Source organism: Heterocephalus glaber, unplaced genomic scaffold (genome assembly GCF_053883595.1).
Source record: "Heterocephalus glaber isolate CG9 unplaced genomic scaffold, H.glaber_assembly_v1.0 deba00001600, whole genome shotgun sequence".
NCBI lineage: Eukaryota > Metazoa > Chordata > Mammalia > Rodentia > Bathyergidae > Heterocephalus > Heterocephalus glaber.
In genome coordinates, this window is record NW_028258372.1 from 10,121,984 (window position 1) to 10,142,214 (window position 20,231).

Genomic DNA, 20,231 nt, shown 5'->3' on the forward strand with positions numbered 1-20,231 from the left:
TATATTTATAAAAATGTCTTATTTCATTTGTAATCATAAACATCATTCCAGTAAAAGAGGAACATTGTCTCTTCTTTTCTCTTACTTGCATGACCACCATAATAAGTTAAAATGAAATAGCTCTTAGTCAAAGAAAAGGAAGAAAGAGGAAACGAGTAAGACACAGCCTAGGCAATTCCATACAGCACTTTTTCCTGGGGCTCTGTGTTTTCCTGCTCCTTCCTCTCCCTACTCCAATTAGCTCAGCCTCCCCACCTGCTCCCAGCTTTGTTAGAGGTGAAGTCACCAAAAGGTGGAGGCTGGTGTGAAAAGACACATCATATGGTCAGTAGAAGTGGAATAGAAAGTACAAAAAGGTGGAGAGCACTGCCCTTCTCTTTTATTTTTTCATAAATTGGGTTTACTGGAACAGAACAGTGTCCTTTGATGACTGATTCCTGATCTAGACCTTGGCTTCTCAAACTGTTGTGGATCAAAACATGATACGATTCTGTTGAATTCATTTTCTGGTGCTTCTCTTTAGTGGTCTTCTCTTTTTAAGTGCATTATTTGCTTACTCAGAAAAAAAATGTTCCACTTCTGGAATTAAAGTTTTGCATGTTCTAAAGTTGATTTTATCCTCCCTTCTCCAGCATGCTCTGTTTGGCATGATTAACACAGTGCATGTACTGGTTAGCCAGAGCAGAGCAGCTGAGGGTCTGGTGGGTTTTCTCACGGTAACACTGGAGGATTTTGGCCTGCAGATCAGCACAGACTGGATGATAATCATACCGCTTGAACTTTGCTTCTACTTCTTCAGCAGCTTTCTGATATTGCTCAGTGGTAACTTTGTAGAACTCTGAACTCCTCTCCTCCAGTCTAGCCAGCTGCTCTTTGTAGAACACATCCTGCTTCTTTATCATTCGGTCTTTCTCTTCCAGCTGCTTAGCCAAGTGCTTTGCCTTCGAGCGTTCTTCATTTGATATCCTCTCTCGAAGGATAGCTCTGGTTAACTGCTCATTGGCTGCAGCCCTCTCTCGGTCTAGGTCTTTGCTTTTCTTTAGTTGTTTCTGATTCTCAGATTCCTTCTTGGCTTGCTCCAATGCCAGTTCTTCAGACACTCTTCAATTCTTCATCACAAACTGAGGCACCATAAATACCAGAATACCGCTGAGACTTCACACCAGATGGGGAGGATTCCTTCATTCGATCAATTACATTTTCTGAAAGCTGGATGCCCTTCACCACGGTGATGTTCTCATTCTCGCCTGCCTCAAAGGCGACCCGGCGCCTACTGGCGGTCCCGCCCATGGCTCCTGCCTCTGTCCCGCAGAGTCCTACCGTGGACCCATGAGCACTTCAGGGCCCATGCTGTAATAATTTTTTTTTACAGAATAGGAAATGAATACTTCACCCATGTGCCTTTTTAAGGAAATTACTGTAGGAATTATACCAGCCAAAATAAAATGAAGATCTTAAGATAGAAATGAATACAATCAAAGAATCTAATAAAATGTGTGGCCAAACTTAAATGGTTGATGATAATGTGATTGTACTACACGTAAAATAAAGCTATTGAAAAAGAAAAGGTACAATAAAAGGAAAGTTTTAAAAAGCCAAAACTTTTCCTAACAAAGCTCAGAAGCTGGGAGTGGGAGGGTGAAGTGAGGAGGCAAAAGCACACTCCTATGTTCATTTTGGTGAGAAGTGGAAGGAAGGAAGGGGACAGCGCTGGAAAGAGTAAGGCAGTGGGAAGTGCACAGCTTTTGGTGTGGTGACAGAAAACATAGTTTAAACATTACTGCTAAAATATAAAGTTATTAACAAAAGAGATAGAGGAATGGAGAAAGGGAGTAAAATTGCTAAACTGCTTAGTGGCTCTAGAGGGAAATGAGAAATGAGGAAAAACAGCCCAGCAAATGGCATAAAGAAAAAGAGGGAAACTATAAGAATACAAAGAGTATCATTTTTACATAGATATAATCTATGTAAAATAATATAATGAATAAAAAATGAAAGAAGGACGCAGTCAATATGCCCTAAGTATTTCTGAGCATTTTCTATGTGCTAGAAACTGTTTTAAGTAGCCAAGTACCAGCTTTGAACAAGACAGGTCTTAGCCATCACAGAAAAAATGTGACTGTGCTCCATGTTATGCTGAGAATTTAAGCAGTGATGGGACAAAAAGTGACAGGGGGACTGCAAGAGATTAGGCTGCCGTGGAAAATCATTCTGAAAAGGTAAAACTTAAGCTGAGACCCAAAGGATAACAAAGAGCCAGCTACAGATCAGGGTGGAGAACATTCACTGCTGGCAGAGGGGCCAGCTGGTACAGAACAAGTCAGAATGTATGAGTTCTCACCACAAATGGGAATGGTCTGAGTGTGTCTCTTTCAAAACAAAAACCACATTATGACTGGAATTTTTAAAAATACCACTAATATCTGTTCACAAGAAATTCACCTAAAACAAATGTTGAATAATGAAGGGGGAGGTAGACAAAGGGAATAGAAAAGATATATCAACAAATTCTGACAAAGACATTGTTAAAAGTTAGTGATTTAAAAAGAAATTTTAGGGTCAGGGATTTAGCTCAGTGGCACTGTGCCTGCCTCACAAGCGCAAGGTCCTGAGTTCAATCCCTGGTACCACAAAAAAAGAGAAAAAAATTGTTAGGACAGATTGTTAAACAATCTAATAAGACTTTCCAATGACAAAATGCACAATCCACCAAGCAGATTTAACAGCAATGAATGTTTATATACCTTAACAATATAGCTTCAAAATATGTAAACCAAAGGCTACTAAAGTTACAAGAACAAAATGGTTTATGATTCAATTTGTTTTTTAAAAGATGATACTAAATATAAAGTATGTTTATTAGGGTTGTACACTGAGAAAAATACATGAAAACCTGTGCTTTCCACACACTCATTGAATGAACATGAGTGTTAGGGATTCAATGTCACAAAAGTATAAGGGGATAAGTGAGACCCTGCTTCACACTCAATACGGGCAGTAACAACAGGTGTTGATATGGATGTGGAGAAGCTGGAGCCCTCACACATTGCTGGTGGGAATGGAAAAACTGTGCAACCACTTTGAAAACAGTTCAGCAGTTCCTTAAAGGGTTGAGCATTAGGTTATTGAGATACCCCGTCATTCCACTTACGGGTATGTACCTAAGAGAAAGGAAAACATATGTTCAAACAAATATTTGGTCGCTAATAGTCTTAGCAGGAGTATTCGTAATAACCACAACTCAAATGTCCACCAACTATTGAATAGATAACTAAATGGGGTACACTTGCACAATGGGATTTTATTCAGCACTAAAAAGGAATAAAGTATTGATCGAACAACACTGACAACATTAAACTAAGTTAAAGAAGACAGCCACAAAAAGCTACAAATTATATTATTTAATTTATAGAAAATGTCCCAAATAAGTAAATCAGTAGGCTTTTGGCTGTCTAGGGCTGAGGGGATGAAGAGAATGGGGCGACTGATGACTGCTAAAGGGTACAGAGTTTCTTTTAGGAATAACGAAAATGTCCTAAAATAGGTGAATTGTAAGTTATATGGATTATTTCTCAATAAAGCTATAAAAATTGTAAGAGAAAAGAACAAAATTTTAAAAAGTAATTACAGATAATTATACCAGTTACCAAACCTCATAATCTGATAAATATCCAATAGGAAGCCTCTATTTACACTGTCAATTTTATCAAGTTCTGGTGGCATCCAACATCCCATTTATACAACAAATTGTGGCAGTAATCAAATCACAATGTAGAGAGAAAACAACAGTTACAGTCTCATTAGGAGAACTGATTGAGACTATGTTCTTTTATTTTGAGGCAGATTCTCACCTAGGTCACTAAGTTGCCCAGTCTGAGCTCAAATTTTTGATTCTCCTGCCTCAGCCTTGAAGACTGCTGAGATTACAGGTGTGTGGTACCTGGTGCATTTTACATTTTTAAATATATAAAAAGCTTATTTTTAAAAGCCTGGGCTCTATATTTGTATCAGGAAAAAAAAATCTAGTACTGGCTGGGGATTTAGCTCAGTGGTTTCACTGCCTGCCTCGAAAGCACAAGGTCCCAAGTTCGATCCCCAGTAACAAAACAAACAAACAAATAAAATCTAGTACCGGGCATGGTGGCCTATACTTGTATTCCAGCTACTTGGGTCAGCCAGCCTAGACTACTTAACACTATGCAAGACTAAAAAAACCCCCCGAAACACCGAACAAACAAAATCAGTGGAGGATGTAGCCCAGTATTGCAAATTAAAAACAAAAACAAAAACAAAAAAACTAGCAATTAATCTTTTGGTGGGTTCTACTTCCCATTACTACAACAACAACAACAACAACAAAAATATGGAAGAGTTGGAATAGAAAGACAAAACTTTTTGGGGTTGCATTAAAAGATAATTCTAACTGATAAAATGTTGGGCAGAGTGGATAATATGAGGTTTTTAGGTTCCAAAGTTGGAAATTAAAAAAAAAAAAAAAGAGCATATAAAAGAAAGTCAGGTGGACTAAAAGCTCTCTAAGGGCAGTGAGCACACCCATGTCCTCTGGGTTTTAACACAACACCTGGCACATTGTATGTAGGTGGTCAATAAATATTTATTCAATGAATCAGTGAATGAAATAATGATAAGAAAGAAAATGAGGGAGGGTTTCAGATTGTTAGATAAAAAAGAAAAATAATACTGATTTAAATATATGTTTAGCACTTATTCTAAAAGTAATCTCTCTATAATAATCATAATATCAAATGTTGTCTTCCAAAGTACTGCATACAGTAATTTCCAGAGTTCTCTTTCTCCCTTCCTCTTTCTTCCCTTTCCCCTTTTCCCTTTCCCTTCCTTTCTTTCTGCTTCTTTTTCTTTAAGGTGCTAGGAAATGAACCAAGGCCCTGCTGCATGCTAGACAAAGCACTCTACCACTGACTTATACCCAGCCCCTAATTTCTAGAGTTATACATATTTATGTAGAATATTTGGAATGAACTAGATTTGAAGTATTATATAAAAGATATTCTGGACTATGAAAACAATTACAGGTCTAGAATTCATTATCTACAATTCCAAAATCTAAAAACTTCTGTAAGCCACAGATATTGCTAAGTTTGGCATCAAAACTCATTTGGAGGAAAACTTGACCTGCACTGATGATAGCTAATTTATTTACATATTTAGTTAGATAATCATACATTTCATTAAGAAATATTAGTATATTTGGAGGTGCTGGCCTAAGCTGTTGTGTAATTTGCACTTAATTTTCTTCAAGCTGAAAAATTCTGAAACCAAATAAATACATTTAGGTTCAGAGTTCTGTGTAAGCTGTCTATTTGTATAAAATTTTCAGGCCAGAGATTTAGCTCAGTGGTGCAGCTACCTGCCTCACAAGTGCAAGGTCCCAAGTTTGATCCCTGGTACCCCCGCCCCCAATTATTTTTCCTTGAAGGATTTGAAAGAAACTGAACATAATGTTTTGATCAAAAATGGAAATAGAATTCAGTTGAGCCATCAATCTTTTTAATATGTTTCCTATGAAGAAAATAAGATTATAGTGTTGTGGCTCAGAAAATGGTACACCAAAGTGAAGGACTCAGAAGCTGCCTCAGTAGGAAAGTTTGTCTCTGATCTTTTCCTGTCTCTCACCCTCATTTTCCCCAAGGCAAGTCATAGAAACTCAGATTTCTCTTTCCCAAAGTGTGTCATAGAAACCAGAACCCCTGCTCCTCAAAGCTAGTCATAAAACTCAAAAATACTACCCCAATCTTCTACCTTTCCATGTAAGAGTTGGCCATAAAAGCATCCTCTGACTCTGCTTTTTGTAAAAATTAATTTTATTGGTATATTTTAGGTATACAATATAATGACATTCATCATTGGAAATCTGCACCTTTACATAATCTCTCTTGGTTATTTTTCCCCCTTCCCCTGCCCTCCCTTCAACTCCTCCATCCCTCCCTATTTACAAAGACTTTGTTTCCATTTTCTCATATTGATTCCATTCCCTTCTTTCCTCTCATCTACCCCTCCCACTTCCCCTTCCCCTTTGCCCCTTTTCTTCCTATTTCACATTATCTATTATACATTTTAGTCCTTATTTACACTCTCAGTTTCTCACACTAGAGAAACTAGTTGGTATTTATACATGTGTCCTATTTATTTCACTTAAGAGTATCGCCTCAATGTGCATCTATTTAGCTATAAATGTCTCTAATTTCTCATTTTTTATGGCTGAGTAGTACTCCATTTTATAAAAAAGAACACATTTTCTTTATCCAGTCTCCAGTTGATGGGCACTTGGGCTGCTTCCAAGTTTTAGCTGTTACAAACTGTGCTGCTATGAACATGGGTGCACATATATCATTGTGGTATGATTCTTTTATTTCTTTGGAGAAGACACCAGCAGGGGAATAGCTGGGTCAAATGGGACTTCCAGTCCTAGTTCTTTGAGGTATTTCCATACTGATTTCCACAGTGGTTGCACCAGTCTACACTCCTACCAGCAGTGGAGCAGGGTTCCTCTTTCCCCACAGCCCTGCCAGCATTTGTTATTGGTTGATTTCATGATAGCAGCCATTCTTTCTGGGGTGAGGTGGAATCTCAGCGTTGTTTTCATTGGCATCTCTCCAATGACCAGTGATGCTGAACATTTTTTCATATGTTTATTTGCTATTTCTACTTTCTTTGTCTGAGAAATGTCTGTTCATTTCAGATGCCTATTTTTGGATTGTGACCCTGTTTAATTGTAGGTCATAAGACCTCCATTGCAGAAAGAGTCCTACCCAGTACTCAGAAGGAAGGAACGATACAGAGAGGCCAAGAAGAATCTGAATGGACAGGCCTTGCTGGGTTTCCCTCCCTCCCCCCAGGCTATCACTATTAGATAATATCCCTTTTGTCCAATCACATTTGTAAACAGCTATCCTTGCTAAGCATAAAAATGGACAGTTCATGCTGGGTTTTGAGGTCTTCAATCTCAAGGCTCCAGTGTCATGTAGAACTATGATCAAATAAATCTTCACACTTTTCTCTTGTTAACCTGTCTTTTGTCTTGGGGTATGTGCCATGACCCTTTAGGACACAATAGCCATAAGCTGTAGATTTTTTTCTATTATTTAAAAAGGGAGCACGCCTGTAATCCCAGCACACAGGAGGCAGAGGCAGGAGGAGCACCAGGAGTTCAAGACTAACCTGGGCTACAGAGTGAGTTCAGGGCCTGCCTGAACTACAAAGTGAGACTCTGTCTCAAAAAACCAAGAAAAACCAAAAAAAAACAAAAACTAAAACAAAAAAAGGAATGAAAACATATTTTGAATCTTTCTTTTTCCAAAGCTTCAGATTTTGCACTTACCCTTTCACTTCTCACAGAACCAGTGACGTCATCATCATTTAGGTGGCGCTTGAATTTGGGAGGCATACTTTTTACTCCTGCAGTACTTCTCTAGTTCCCAGTAAAGTAACCACCACCTGAAGGATAAAATAAATTTCAGTAGGTTTGAAACTTTAGCGACAGGATGAAGAATTTAAGTGTTCAACCTCCTGTCTGGTGGGCTCTCCCCTCACTTTTCTGACTGCTCCACTCCAATGACCCAGGCCTCCTTACTAGGTTTGACGCATGCAACTTCCCTAAGAAGATGAATGGGAAAATGAGTAAACTGAGGATTTTATAAAATGAAAAAGTAGATCATGTGAAAAGTGGGTAAATAGGAGGAGGTTCTGTGTAAATGTTGAAATGCTTTATGATTTTAACTTGGAGTCAGAAGATAGCAGTGAACTTCTAGGTCTCTCACTTTCAGTTAGTTGTGCAAGCAATGACTCAGTTTCCTCATCTCTAGAATAGTGATTCCTATGCTTCTAGATGGAGTTGGGACAGTCGTATCAAATAGCACATGCAAAGTCATCTGTAAACTATCGTCCCACAGGTGCTCCATGAAAAGGGCTATGTTTGGCAAGTACTGGTGTGATACTGTGATATATAATATAGTGATTATGTATGTATATTAAAGTATTTAATATTGAGATCCACCTATTTATCTAACCCTCCTGCCTACCTATCTTAGGTCTTCCTTTTGTTTCTTCACATATAGTTCGTAAAACTCTCAGACTCTCCCCAGAGTGATATGTGAGTTTTTTGTTTTGTTTTTGCTAATGAGATGACCAGCGGCTGACAGTTCCTAAGTAGCTTCAGAATGGGGACTACTCACAGGAAAGACCAAAGCATGATTAAAGAGTTGGATGTTTCAGCCCTACTCCACTCCCAACCTCTAGGGAAGACAGACGGGCTATCTGGTTGCTAATGGCCAATGTTATAATCCATTATGGCTACTAATGAAGCTTTCATTCTTATGAAAGAGGACAGGGTTCCGGTGGGTGGTATGCCTCACGGGGTCATGGAAGCTCTAAGCTCCTTCTCCCATACCTTGCCTTATGCACCTATTCCATCTGACTATCTGTATCCTTTGTAATATCCTTCATAATAAACCAGTCAATGTAAGTACTGTTTCCTTGAGCTGTATGAGCTACTTTAGCAAATTAACTGAACCCAAAAAAGGAACTGTGAGCACCCAGTTAATAGCTGGTTAATCAGTAGCACAAGTTTCACAACCTGGGGTCTGTAATAGGCATCAGTAGTGCAGGGGGGGGGGCAGCCTCGTGGCACTGAGCCCTCAAACAGTGGGATCTGATGCTATCTCCAGGTAGACAGCATCAGGAGTGAATTAAATTAAAACATATCCAGCTGATATAATCTGGAGAATCTGCTGCAACACTGCTTACTTTGGGGCGGGGAAAAGATTTCCACATATTTTGGGGTCACAGAAGTGTTCTGTATTGTGAAAGAGGAGATACAATTTGTTTTTTGTATATTAAAACAACTGGGTTAAACAAAGCCAGCCTCACAGCCTTTTATATGCTAATAAGCACGGTGATTTTTCTAGGAAAGTGCTTGAGTATGCAACATAATCAAAATTTTCTTGAAAAAAAAGCTGTCCTGTGCTAATGTGAATTTTCAGTATTTTGGACCAGATGATGGCTGAATATCTAGGAATTCAGAAGAGTTAAGATGTAGTGAATGTGTCCTTCGTGCTGGACACAAATATATATGCATTTTTTCAGTAATATGGAAACATTTCTGTCCTCAGAGTTACACATGCATTTTCTCTTTTATTCTTTAGGACACCCTGAAGTAGGCACTAAGAAATCACAGAAAACTAAGGCTTAGTAAAGATATGTAATAGTGATAGTTCCTTCATTCATTGAAACAGAGAGACATAACCCTTAAATCAAGGGCTATGCATCCTCAGTTTTAGCATTTATTCAATTAGTTACTATTGGGTTACACAATTCTCTTCTAGAAAGACATAGTTCCTTGTAACAACCCAGTAGACCTCTATCTTCTTCCACAAGAAGAAATACCTCTAAGATGTCTGAATCAGGTATAGCTAGCCATTAGTTTGTTGGTTAATATTATACACTAAAGAAAGAAACAATAAACAAGATCAGGTTATAGTTCTATAAATCAAATAAGTAGTATTTTAATTCAGTTTCCAGTCAAAACAAACACAAATACTTTTCTTTGATAAAATGCTTGCAAGCCAGAAACTGAACCACTTGAAACACAAACCAAATTCTTCCTTCCTCTAAGTAAGAGCTCTAGAGTTCTTCATTCCCCAATATTTCTGTCACGTACATCTGGACCACTTTATTCCTCATGCTTTGATTTCAGATTAATTCATTCATGCAGAATGTTACAGCATGCATGGAAAAACAGATGACAAAGCAAATAATTGAAGAACTTGAGCTTTTCTTTTCATTATATCTGTATTTTATTTATATTTAAAACCCTACAAAGGGGCTCCCCAACCCTCAGCAAACAACTGATAGATTTATATAATGCCTTTATGAGACATATAGTAAAGCTAAAACTTTAATGAAGAGCAAATCTCATATTCAGGTCCCATTGGATCAATTTCAGAAGGGCAAGATACTCAGGTCTGACAAATAGAAAAGTCATCAGGAAAGCAGCAGGCAAATTAATTGGCTACACCTGATGTAGTTGATCAAGTGGGCAACTGATGATATTTGTACCAAACAACTAGTAGAAATAAACGGTGCTCAGAAATTAGAATTGTACATATTCTGCCTAAGATTTCTTCTACAAAAAACACTTGTCAGTTCAGGTAACTGAAATATATGTGTGTGTGTGTGTGTGTGTGTGTGTGTGTGTGTGTGTGTGTAAATATGAGAGCACTGCAGATATATTTCCATATTGAAGGTAAACACCACCACACAATTTACTTAAGCTCTAACCCCCTATGCCCCTCAAACCATCATCATATGCTTAAAATTTCACATATGCATTTCTGTAGTGCCTTCTTTATTCAATTACACATTTAAACTTGTAACCTATTCTTTAATAAATGCTGGCTTTTTTGCTTTACAAAACAACAATAACAACACCCCCCTCTGTATTTCATTTCACAAAAAGCTTGCATCTGGGCATAGGCTTTCCTTTTCCAGCCACCATCCCTTTCCTACTCCACTTCTTCATTTCTCATCAGCGTCTTGGCTGGGGCCAGTTTCACAGAAATAGTTACTCAGAGGGACACAGACTGGAGATGACAGACACAGACTCGCAAAACCTGTCAAGTGTAATGATTCATCCCCACCTGCCGGGCATCAGGAACACAGCAAGGTTGGCGCTCTTTCTCCTGAGCCCTTGAATAAAGAATCAGTTCCGTCTACTCTAACTGGCAGCTCCGTTCACATCTCTCTGCCCCCAATCTATCACACCAGGCCACGTACCCCAACATCTGCTCCTAACTCTGGCCTTTCCCGTCCCAAGATACCCATCCCGTGCCAGGCTGCCTCCCAGCCCGGGCACTCTTCTCTTCCCACCTCCCCAGGGCGCCCCTCAATTCCAATCTCATTCCTCTCCACCGCCGCCACCTGCGCCCCGGTGCACGTCTTCCTTCCTCACAGCGCCCCCGCCCCGGGCCTCCCCGCTCGGGGCTCCCTCCCGGCTCCGAGGCCAGAGCCAGCCCGACTGGCGGGCAGGGGCGTCGTTCCCGTCACCTTCCTCTTCACACCTGCCCCTCCCGCGGGGAGCAGGCCGGCGCCAGTACCTGAGGCTCCCGGGAGCTCCCGGCAGCTCTCTCGGGCAGCCTGCGGCGGGCAGGCGGCCGGGGAAAGGAGCGGGGAGCCGCGGAAGACCGGCGAACGGACAGGAGGGGCACAGTGGGCGCGCACCCGGCGACGGCCGCTGCGCCGGAGCTGCGCCCCCGCTCATCCAGCCGATCGGTGCTCTGCGGCCTGGCACAGGCGAGGGGGCGGGGCCGGGCCACGGGGATAGTCGAAGGAATCGATTCGTCCTCCTTTCTTTACCTTGAAGAGGACTCGGACGGGAGATCCGGATCCTCGGGGTTGTACTGTTGTGGGGAAGAACAGCTGGCTCTCCAGGTCCAGACCCGGATCGCCAGCGCGGAATGCGCTCAAGGGTGGTAGAGGGAGCTCCAGGGCGGGGCGCTGAGGTTGGTGACGGGTTGACAGGTGGTTAAAAGGTGGTGCTTGGGGTCAGGCCTGTCCCCGGGCTGAGAAAGTGCAGTGGAGCGGTGGAAAGATCTCCTTCGGGTCCTTGTTTACAGAATCGGTCCGACTGGAAGAGACCTGTTAAGGGTTGCTAGTCCTGTCTGCTCATTTAGACAGCAGTAACTTCTGGTCCAGAGATGACATCTTCAATTTACATTGCCTGTGTGGCCAGGATTGGGGCCGGGATTCAGCGGTCTTCCCCCTTTATTCCTTGGTCGTAACGTAACCAGATCTAGACCCCGCAGCCTTCAGGTTTCTCGTGGGAAATCACCCTGCGCAACCATTCCGCTGCCCCCCCCCCGTCTATTTGGTATAATATCGATTTAAACTTCCAAGCCTGAAGCAGCTGGGCATAGAAATCCAAATAATTCCTTTTTTTAAAAATCCCTTTCTCTTGAACCCTGGCTGGATTATTTAACTCATTAAAAATAATTTATTTACTACACGTGTTTTTAATTTAATATTTCAGTCCTTTGTTCATACAGCGTTTTAACTGTCTGAAATACTGTTCCAGTTACTTTATAAAGGTATAGAATTAAGAAACGGTGTTTAAGAATAAGACAAGAATAAATAGGACACACATGTGTAAATACCGAATAGTTTCTCTAATGTGAGAAACTGAAAGTGTAAATAAAGACTAAAAGGTATAATAGGGCTGGGGATTTAGCTCAGTGGTTCGGGCGCCTGCCTTGCGAGAGCAAGGTCCTGAGTTCGATCCCCGGTACCAAAAAAAAATAATAATAATAATAATAAAAGGTATAATAGATAATGTGAAATAGGAAGCAAAGGGGAAGTGGGAGGGGTGGGGGAAAGGAAAGAAGGGAATGGAATTAATATGAGAAAAGGAAAAAATGGAAACAAAGTCTTTGTAAATAGGAAGGGGTGGAGAGGTTGAAGGGAGGGCAGGGGAATGGGGAAAAAATAAGAACCAAGAGAGATTATGTAAAGGTGCAAATTTCCAATGATGAATGTCATTATATTGTATACCTAAAATGTATCAATAAAATAAAATTTGAAAGACGAGAACAAGAGGAGGGAATCTCTGGGAGACTGGAAAGGGAGAGAATAGTCCTGTCTGTCGCCCCCCCCCCCATTTGGGTTGGTAGTGGTTGTGATTTAAAAATATGGTAATTGAAAGATGCCTTGGCTAAAGCAGTGTTGCTCAACTCTAGGTGAATCACGTGGAAAAGCTTGGAGTTATATTACATGGAAAGCTTTTAATGTCCAAGGACTACTCCGATTCTGACTTAATTGGTCTGGCATATTCAGAAACAGTGAGCAATGGGATTGTAAATTAAAGCTTCTGAAAACCTAGTATGAGACTCACTCAGTGGCTGTGAACCTATTACTTGTAGAACGTGGCTGACTTGGACTGAAATGGCCCACCCAAGAGGGAAGCTTCTTAGTTTGTATCTCTGCCTGAGCATGACGGTGATGCTACCTCTGACTGCAAAGATGATCCAAAAGTTATTTTTTTTTCTCCTAAAGTTGATTTTATATCTGTGTATTTGCTTATTATGAGGGGTTCCTCTGCTTTGTTGCCTTAGCCAATTACAGCCTCAGCTCTATGCTGACAGCTTAAGGCAGTGTGATTATTGAGCCATACAGACATTGTCACTCACTGTACAGCTTTTATTAATATTCTGACTTTAATTTTATCCATAATTCTTTAGTTCTACTGATTATTTTGGTATGATTTCTTAGGGTAGGGATATTCAAGCCCTACCCTTTAATCACCTGAACAGTGTCCCTTTGACTATCCCCCAAATTTTGTCATTTTTCAGTTAACATGAATCAAATACACTAGTAAGCCTGACAGATCATAAACAGCATTGAGCTAGGAGTCAGAACTCTAGTCAACTTATTTCCTCATGAAATCCAGTTATTCCAATAGCAGTCCTCATTTTTTAAAATTTTATCTTTTCAACACAAGACTTTCATTCACCCTTAAGTGGACCTGCTGTCTTAGCTAAAGAATCTGTTTTGTGCCCTCCTCCATGACCAAATCTCTGAGCTTCTGCTGGTTTGGGAAATGGAATCAGAGCAGCTGATTCTTAAGCAGACTCTTTGTCATTTCCAACATCACCTCATGCTTCCCACTCCTGAGCCTTATTCAGGGTTCAGTTGTGTATATCAGGTTGCTTCATGACCTGCTTAGGGTTCCTCTTTCTCAAGTCTGCTGGGGTATTGCCATTTGGGGTAATTTACTTTCCAGCTTTCTGTATTTTGTTGCTATTGTGTCATATGAAAAAGAAATAGTATAAATCAGTTAGAAGCTTTTGATTACTAGTATTCTTGGGACTTATTAGAAATGCTTGATACTGAGAAAGATATCTGATTTGAATCTGATTTTGACAGTTTGATCCTTTGTGTTAAATGGCAAAGGTCAAAAATGTGATAAGTGTTGGGAGTGTGTGTATTGGGGGTTTGGGAATAGGGTAGGAGGAACAAACATTCTCAAATATTTTGTCAGGAGGAATGTAAATTGATGCAAACATTTTATTATTTTGTTTGTTTTTTGTACCAGGGATCGAACTCGGGTCCTCGCACTTGCAGGACAGGCGGTGGAACCACTGAGCTAAAACCACCCCCCCCCATACAAACATTTTAAAATTCAGGGTAACAAAATATGTCCAAATGTTATATGAGGTTCATTTGATCTAACAATTCTGCTTGTAAAATTTGTCCCATAGATATACACGTTGTATGAAAGTGTTCTATAAAATATATATATATTTTTTGGTACCAGGGATCGAACTCAGGTCCTTGCGCTTGTGCAACAAGTGGCAAAACCACTGAGCTAAATCCTCAGCCCTCTATAAAATATTTTGCAAGGTTTTTTTTGGTACCAGGGACTGAACTTGGGACCTTGCGCTTGCGAGGCAGGCGGCGGCACCACTGAGCTAAATCCCCAGCCCAGTCTACACAATTTTTCTCAAAAGTTTTATATATTTGCCTGACCCATATGTAGTTCTGCAGTAATTTTTGTTTGTTGTTCACTTTTATCATTTTAGTTTTGAAAGAAGCAATGACTTTATATTTGAATTTCATAAGTTTAAATATTTAGATGTAATAGGAAAATATAACTTTAGTGTGCAAATATAAACTGACTCTTGACCTCTCTTGGTGCTTTTGCTGTCTTTTGCTGCCATAAACTGAAGCTCTGTTACCTTTGCTGCATTGTGTGCGCCATGTTGTTTCTGCTCTGCCATGCCTGTTATCCCTGCCTTCGAGTCGACTGATTATGGACTGAAATCTCTACAAACTGTAAGCCAAATAAACCCCTTCCTCTCTAAAAAAGCAAAACAACAAAAAAACCCCAAAAAACTGACTTTTCTTTTCCGGGGATTGAACTCGGGACCTTCCACTTGCGAGGAAAGCGGCAGAAACACTGAGCTAAATCCCTGGCCCCAAAAAACTGACTCTTGAAAACATGTAGCTTAGCTCAGCTAGCTTGGAGAGGAAGTGCATTTAGTTCATATACCACAGGCCTCTTGTGCTCAGAGGGCCTTGGTATTATGTAAATACAGTGTTAATTTTAGTTTTGATTTTGAAACAATGTCAACCTTCCAAAGAAAAACAAAGAACTGTCGTAAAACTTTTATCCTGATTCACTTGTTATCATCATTTTTTTCCTAAGCCTCAACTCATAAATGGATTTCATGACTCACCATGTTAGTAAAACAGCATTCCTTTTTCTCCAAACAGATGAAGAAATGAGGTCAGAGAGCTTTTGTGACTTGGTAACATTTCACTTTATTCTTTGTTCTTCCTCTATAATATGTACCTCTACCCCAATTATTTGAGAGCTAGTTATAGCTATCATGCCTCTTTATCCCTAAATACTTCAGTAGGTATTTCATAAGAACAAGGTCATTATCTACAATTCAGTTGTCAAATTCAGAAAATTTAACATTGATATAATAATGTTTTCTAATAAAGCATTCATATTCAAAATTTCCCAGTGATCTCCGTTATACCCTCTGTGGTATCACTGAGAGAGTTTACAGAGACTAGAGAATAATGAGTAACAGGGCAAGTGGGTTAAGTGGAATCTTTTTTTTTTTTTTTTTTGGTACCGGGGATCAAATGGAATCTTATTTTTAAGGACAGGTTTGATTGTAGCTTTTTTTTCTTAAAAATATGTATAATGAAGTAGGAATACCCAGAAACCTTCCCCATGAAACTTTAGATGTAACATTGTAAGTCATTTAGAAGTGCTTTGTTTCTCCTCTAACTCTTCTTATTTATTGATATCATGATATATTGCAAGAATTTTATCTTGGAGAAATTGCCTCCCACAGAGACGGTCACAGCAGGGAAGCATTTGTAGTATGATAATATGATTTTGTATCATTACTACTCTGAAAATTAAAAATGACCACCATTTAGAAAATGCCTATTTTTAAGCACTATCTCAGTGATCAGTGTGTGTTATTTCTGCACAACAATGTGCTCCCATTAAGTATAATTTCCTTCATTTTATTGATCAGAAAACCAAGGTTCTGAGATGATATTGTGTATTTTGATCAAGGTTAGAGAATAGACACATCAGTAAATATTGAAAAGCTATAAGCTTAAATAAGGTAAAATAAATATTTTATCTAAGTAGGCCATGTGCTTTTCCCTCAAATAGAAATTAGGCAGTTTATTCTTAAAGCATCTTATAGGTAGAATCTATCAAGCTTACTTTTTTGTGATGATCTCACTTGATTTAGGAGGCTTAGTCTGGTGAAGGTCAGATACACCTTTAATTTTTTGCTGAAGGTAGTAATACTAATCTTGGGTGTTATATCAGAATGAAACATCTCATCCGTCAGACATGTGTGACAGGTATTCTACTAAATTCTAGAGACGCAAAAATGGTCAATGATGTTTGCTGTCCTCTGAGAACGCACACTCTTTCACAGAAACACAAGTCTAAGTGTGTTGGTCAGCTTTCCATAACTCTTATAAAATGCCTGAAATAATCTTAAGAAAGCTTTATTTTGGTTTATGGTTTCAAAGGTTTCAGTCAGTGGTTGCTTGGTCCCATTGCTTTTGGCCCTGTTTCGAGGCAACACTTCACAGCAGGGAGCATGTGGTAGAGCAAGCTACTTACCTCATGATGGCCAGGAAGCAAAGAAAGTGGAAGAGACTGAGGTCCCACAATCCCTTTTGAGGGCAACACCTCCAACACATGGGCCTTAGGGGGGCATTTAAGATCCAAACTATAGCACTAAGCAATTATTGAATTTGAATGAAATCAATTTTAGAGTCAAGTGCATAATAGAATGAATATACTTGTGGGAGTTTAAATTAAAACCACAAATTGAATCAAATAGGAATACTTCTATATCTTAAGAATAGCAATAGGAGGAAGTCATTACTGTTCCTAGACATAGCCTTATTCCTGCAAGTTATATTTACTAATGAGGAGAAGGGGGCCAATTTGAAAGTGAGATTGAAAATGCAAATTGAGAAGAAACATGAAATCTTTTTCTACACCAATGTCTTCAAGAGTTTCACCTATCCTCTCTTCCAGCCAGTTTAGTGTTTCTGTTTTAATATTTAGATCTTCAATCCATTTTGATTTTAGTTTAGTGCATGGTCTAGTTTTTAACGTCTGGCAAGTTGAAACCCAGTTTATTCAGTGCACTGGTGTAGGAAAAGATTTCATGAACAAAACCTCAGTCGCACGTGAACTAGCACAAAGAATCAACAAGTGGGATCTCTTCTTATTAAAAAGCTTCTGCACAGCAAGAGAAACCACCAACAGCGTAAAGAGACAACCCACAATGTGGGAAAAAATTTTTACTGGCTGTTCCTCAGACAAAGGTCTACTATCTTGAATATATAAAGAACTTACAAAACTAAGACCTTCCAGATTTAAAGACCCAATCCAAAAATGGGCATCTGAAATCAACATTTTTCAGACAAAGAAGTAGAAATAGTAAATAAACATTTAAAAAAATGTTCAACATCACTGGTCATTCGAGAGATGCAAATGAAAACCATGCTGAGAAAGGAATGAATATGAGAAAAGGAAAAAATGGAAACAAAGTCTTTGTAAATAGGAAGGGGTGGAGAGGTTGAAGGGCGGGCAGGGGAATGGGGAAAAAATAAGAACCAAGATATAGTATGTAAAAGTACTAATTCCCAATAATGAATGTCAGCATACTGTATACCTAAAATGTACCAATAAAATTTTGGGTTTGGTTAAAAAAGAAAAAAAGAAACAATGGCAGAGTGATGTCAGTGCAAAGATGAGAGGAGGACAGTTTGAGAATGCAAGATGGGAATTCTGGGCAAGATGGAGAGACAATATGCTCTTGGAAACGAAGGAAGGAAGCTACTGATGCTATAGAGATTTTGAAATGCAAAAGAGAAAATAAACTCCTAAGATGGCTTCAAAATGCTCAGTGAAAACAGCAAAGTCTTTTGCCAAGTGTCAAGGAAGCAGTGATGGAATTGAGGGCTTTAAGAAAGTTTGAAACAGGGCAACCCATTTTCCAGTCCCCCTTCTGTCCCTCTTAGAAGCTCTCTTTCTCTCAATAAATTTTTGCTACTCTTAAAAAAAAAGAAGAAAAGGAAAGTTTGAAACAGATGCCTTAGCAAACATGCTTAGCAGCCTGGTGAACAAAAGAATGGTCCAGCAGCTGTGAAGATACAAGATAGACAGCATTGGTGATTTTTACCTGTTTCTTTAAATCAAGGACTCAGACTGCTTTTATCCTCCATAGTAACTTGCATAAATCAAGCACTTGATACATATTTATTGAATTGATTCTAATAATATAAAGTTTATTTTTGAGAGGAAAAGACAAGAGAAAAAATAATCCAAGGAATGAAAGCAAAAAGGGTATTTTAGCATTCCCATGGCTCAGGAAGCCTAAGCATTTTGCTTGCTTCAAGACCTTGACAACAATCACTTTTTCACTAATGTTTTCATTTCCCAGGCACCAAAAGGAAAAAAAAATAAATTTCCGCCTCTTTATTGTCATCTAAGAGTATCATAAGCTCTTATATAGACAAGACAATATAAAGTTTCCCTAGTTTTTATAGATTGACTTGTCTGCCCTGTTTTATTATTTAATAGATTGGTTATTATTATTGGTTTTATTATTTGTTATTATTTATTACTAGTTATTATTATTGGTTTTATTTTATAGATTTATTATTTTATAGATTGGTTAGGAAGAGTTTGGCCTATTGGTGTTGATTTTCTTTTAGCATTTCAAGACAATAGAACAGTGAACACAGGAATATGAGCAAAAATTTATGCCTTACAAAAATAAAGGAATAAAAGGAAACAGAAGTAGTTTGATTATTTTAAAGTTCAGAAGTTGATTTCCTGGGCCAGGGATTTAGCTCAGTGATTCTGCTGCCTGCCTTGAAAGCACAAAGTCCTGAGTTCATCCCTGGTACCAAAAACAAACAAACAAAAAAAGAAGTTGATTTCCTAATCTGTTTCCTGGAGGTACTTTGTACTTAGGTTTTACTCATAAAGTATAACTAAGCAAAATATTTTATTATTATTTTTTTAAGTGTTAACTAGAAAACAAGTTTCTAAAATGTTAGGATAGTAAATTTTGAAGTTTATCTTGGTTTGAATTATTTTGAAGAATTTTTTTTCTTGAGACAGAGTCTCACTGTATAGTTCAGGCTGGCCGTGAACTCACTGGGTTAGTGGCATGTGCCACTATGCCTGGTTATTTTGAAGAATTTTGGTACCGGGGATCAAACTCGGGACCTTGTGCTTGCACAGCAGGAGCCAGAAGCACTGAGCTAAATCCCCAGCCCTAAAAAATCTAGATAGAGAACTCATCTTTATGTTTTGGTATCTGTTTACTGCAACACAATATTAAGAGTATACTCTTGGAGATGTTCACGTTTACATTTTTTTTATAAAGTAGAAAACTTTAATTGTTTAAAGCAAAGGTACAAGTAAGCATTTCAGATTATCATACAATGTTATAATAAAAAGTTCCACCAGTAAAATGAGATACATTATTACTTTGCATCTATGAAGTATGCTGAATGTATCATTGTAGTATCACTTTTTTAAAGTGAAAAGAAGGGATGTATAGGGCTGGGATTTAGCTCAGTGGTGCCACTGCCTGCCTCACAAGAGCAAGGTCACAAGTTTGATCCCTGGTACCAAAAAAAAAAAAAAAAAAAAAAAAAGACGGATGTCTAGATCAATGGATGTAATATAGAAACTTGGATCGTGTCTTAGTTACTTTTCTCATTGCTGAGACAAAATACCCAACACCCACAAGTTAAAAGAAGAAAGGTTTATTTTGACTCACAGTTTGTAGAAGTTTCAGCCCATAGTTGGCTGGCTGTAAGGCGGGGTGGCGTGGTACAGGGCATTACAGAGAAGAAACAACTCGTGGCATGCCCGGCAGCAAGCAGCCTTCCTTTCCCTTTTACCTCATTCATGCCGCACCCACACCCAGACTGGGTCTTCCCATTATCCATACCCTATGCTAAACCAATCAGTGGACTAATTTAGTACTGCACACCCTTAATCCCAGTACCACACACCCTAGATCCAGCCAGCTCCATAAAGCCCCACCTATGAGTGCATGAGCCTTTAGAGGAACAGCTAGATAAAAGGCATAACAGATTATAAATAGCATTTACTTCACTTT

The 20,231-nt window shown here is 39.0% G+C and overlaps 1 protein-coding gene and 1 pseudogene across 4 annotated transcripts in view; both read right to left on the minus strand.

Annotated features, from left to right (window-relative positions):
• The window catches only part of Vamp4 (vesicle associated membrane protein 4), a 47,132-nt gene extending 27,126 nt beyond the window's left edge, over nucleotides 1–20,006 (minus strand). Inside the window, exons 1-2 of one of the 4 annotated variants that reach the window (XM_087194123.1) lie at nucleotides 19,887–20,006; nucleotides 7,361–7,476 (exon numbers count right to left, since the gene is read on the minus strand). In XM_087194123.1, coding sequence (XP_087050249.1) covers nucleotides 7,361–7,426 — 66 coding nt within the window. In that variant the 5' untranslated portion in view covers nucleotides 7,427–7,476; nucleotides 19,887–20,006. Of the gene's footprint in view, nucleotides 1–7,360; nucleotides 7,477–11,132; nucleotides 11,320–11,391; nucleotides 11,581–19,886 lie in introns of those variants that run through there. The other 3 variants (XM_087194122.1, XM_087194124.1, XM_004853438.3) reach the window with 3 other exon arrangements.
• LOC101704472 (MICOS complex subunit MIC19 pseudogene) lies at nucleotides 365–1,383 on the minus strand (annotated as a pseudogene).
• Nucleotides 20,007–20,231: the final 225 nt, after the last annotated feature.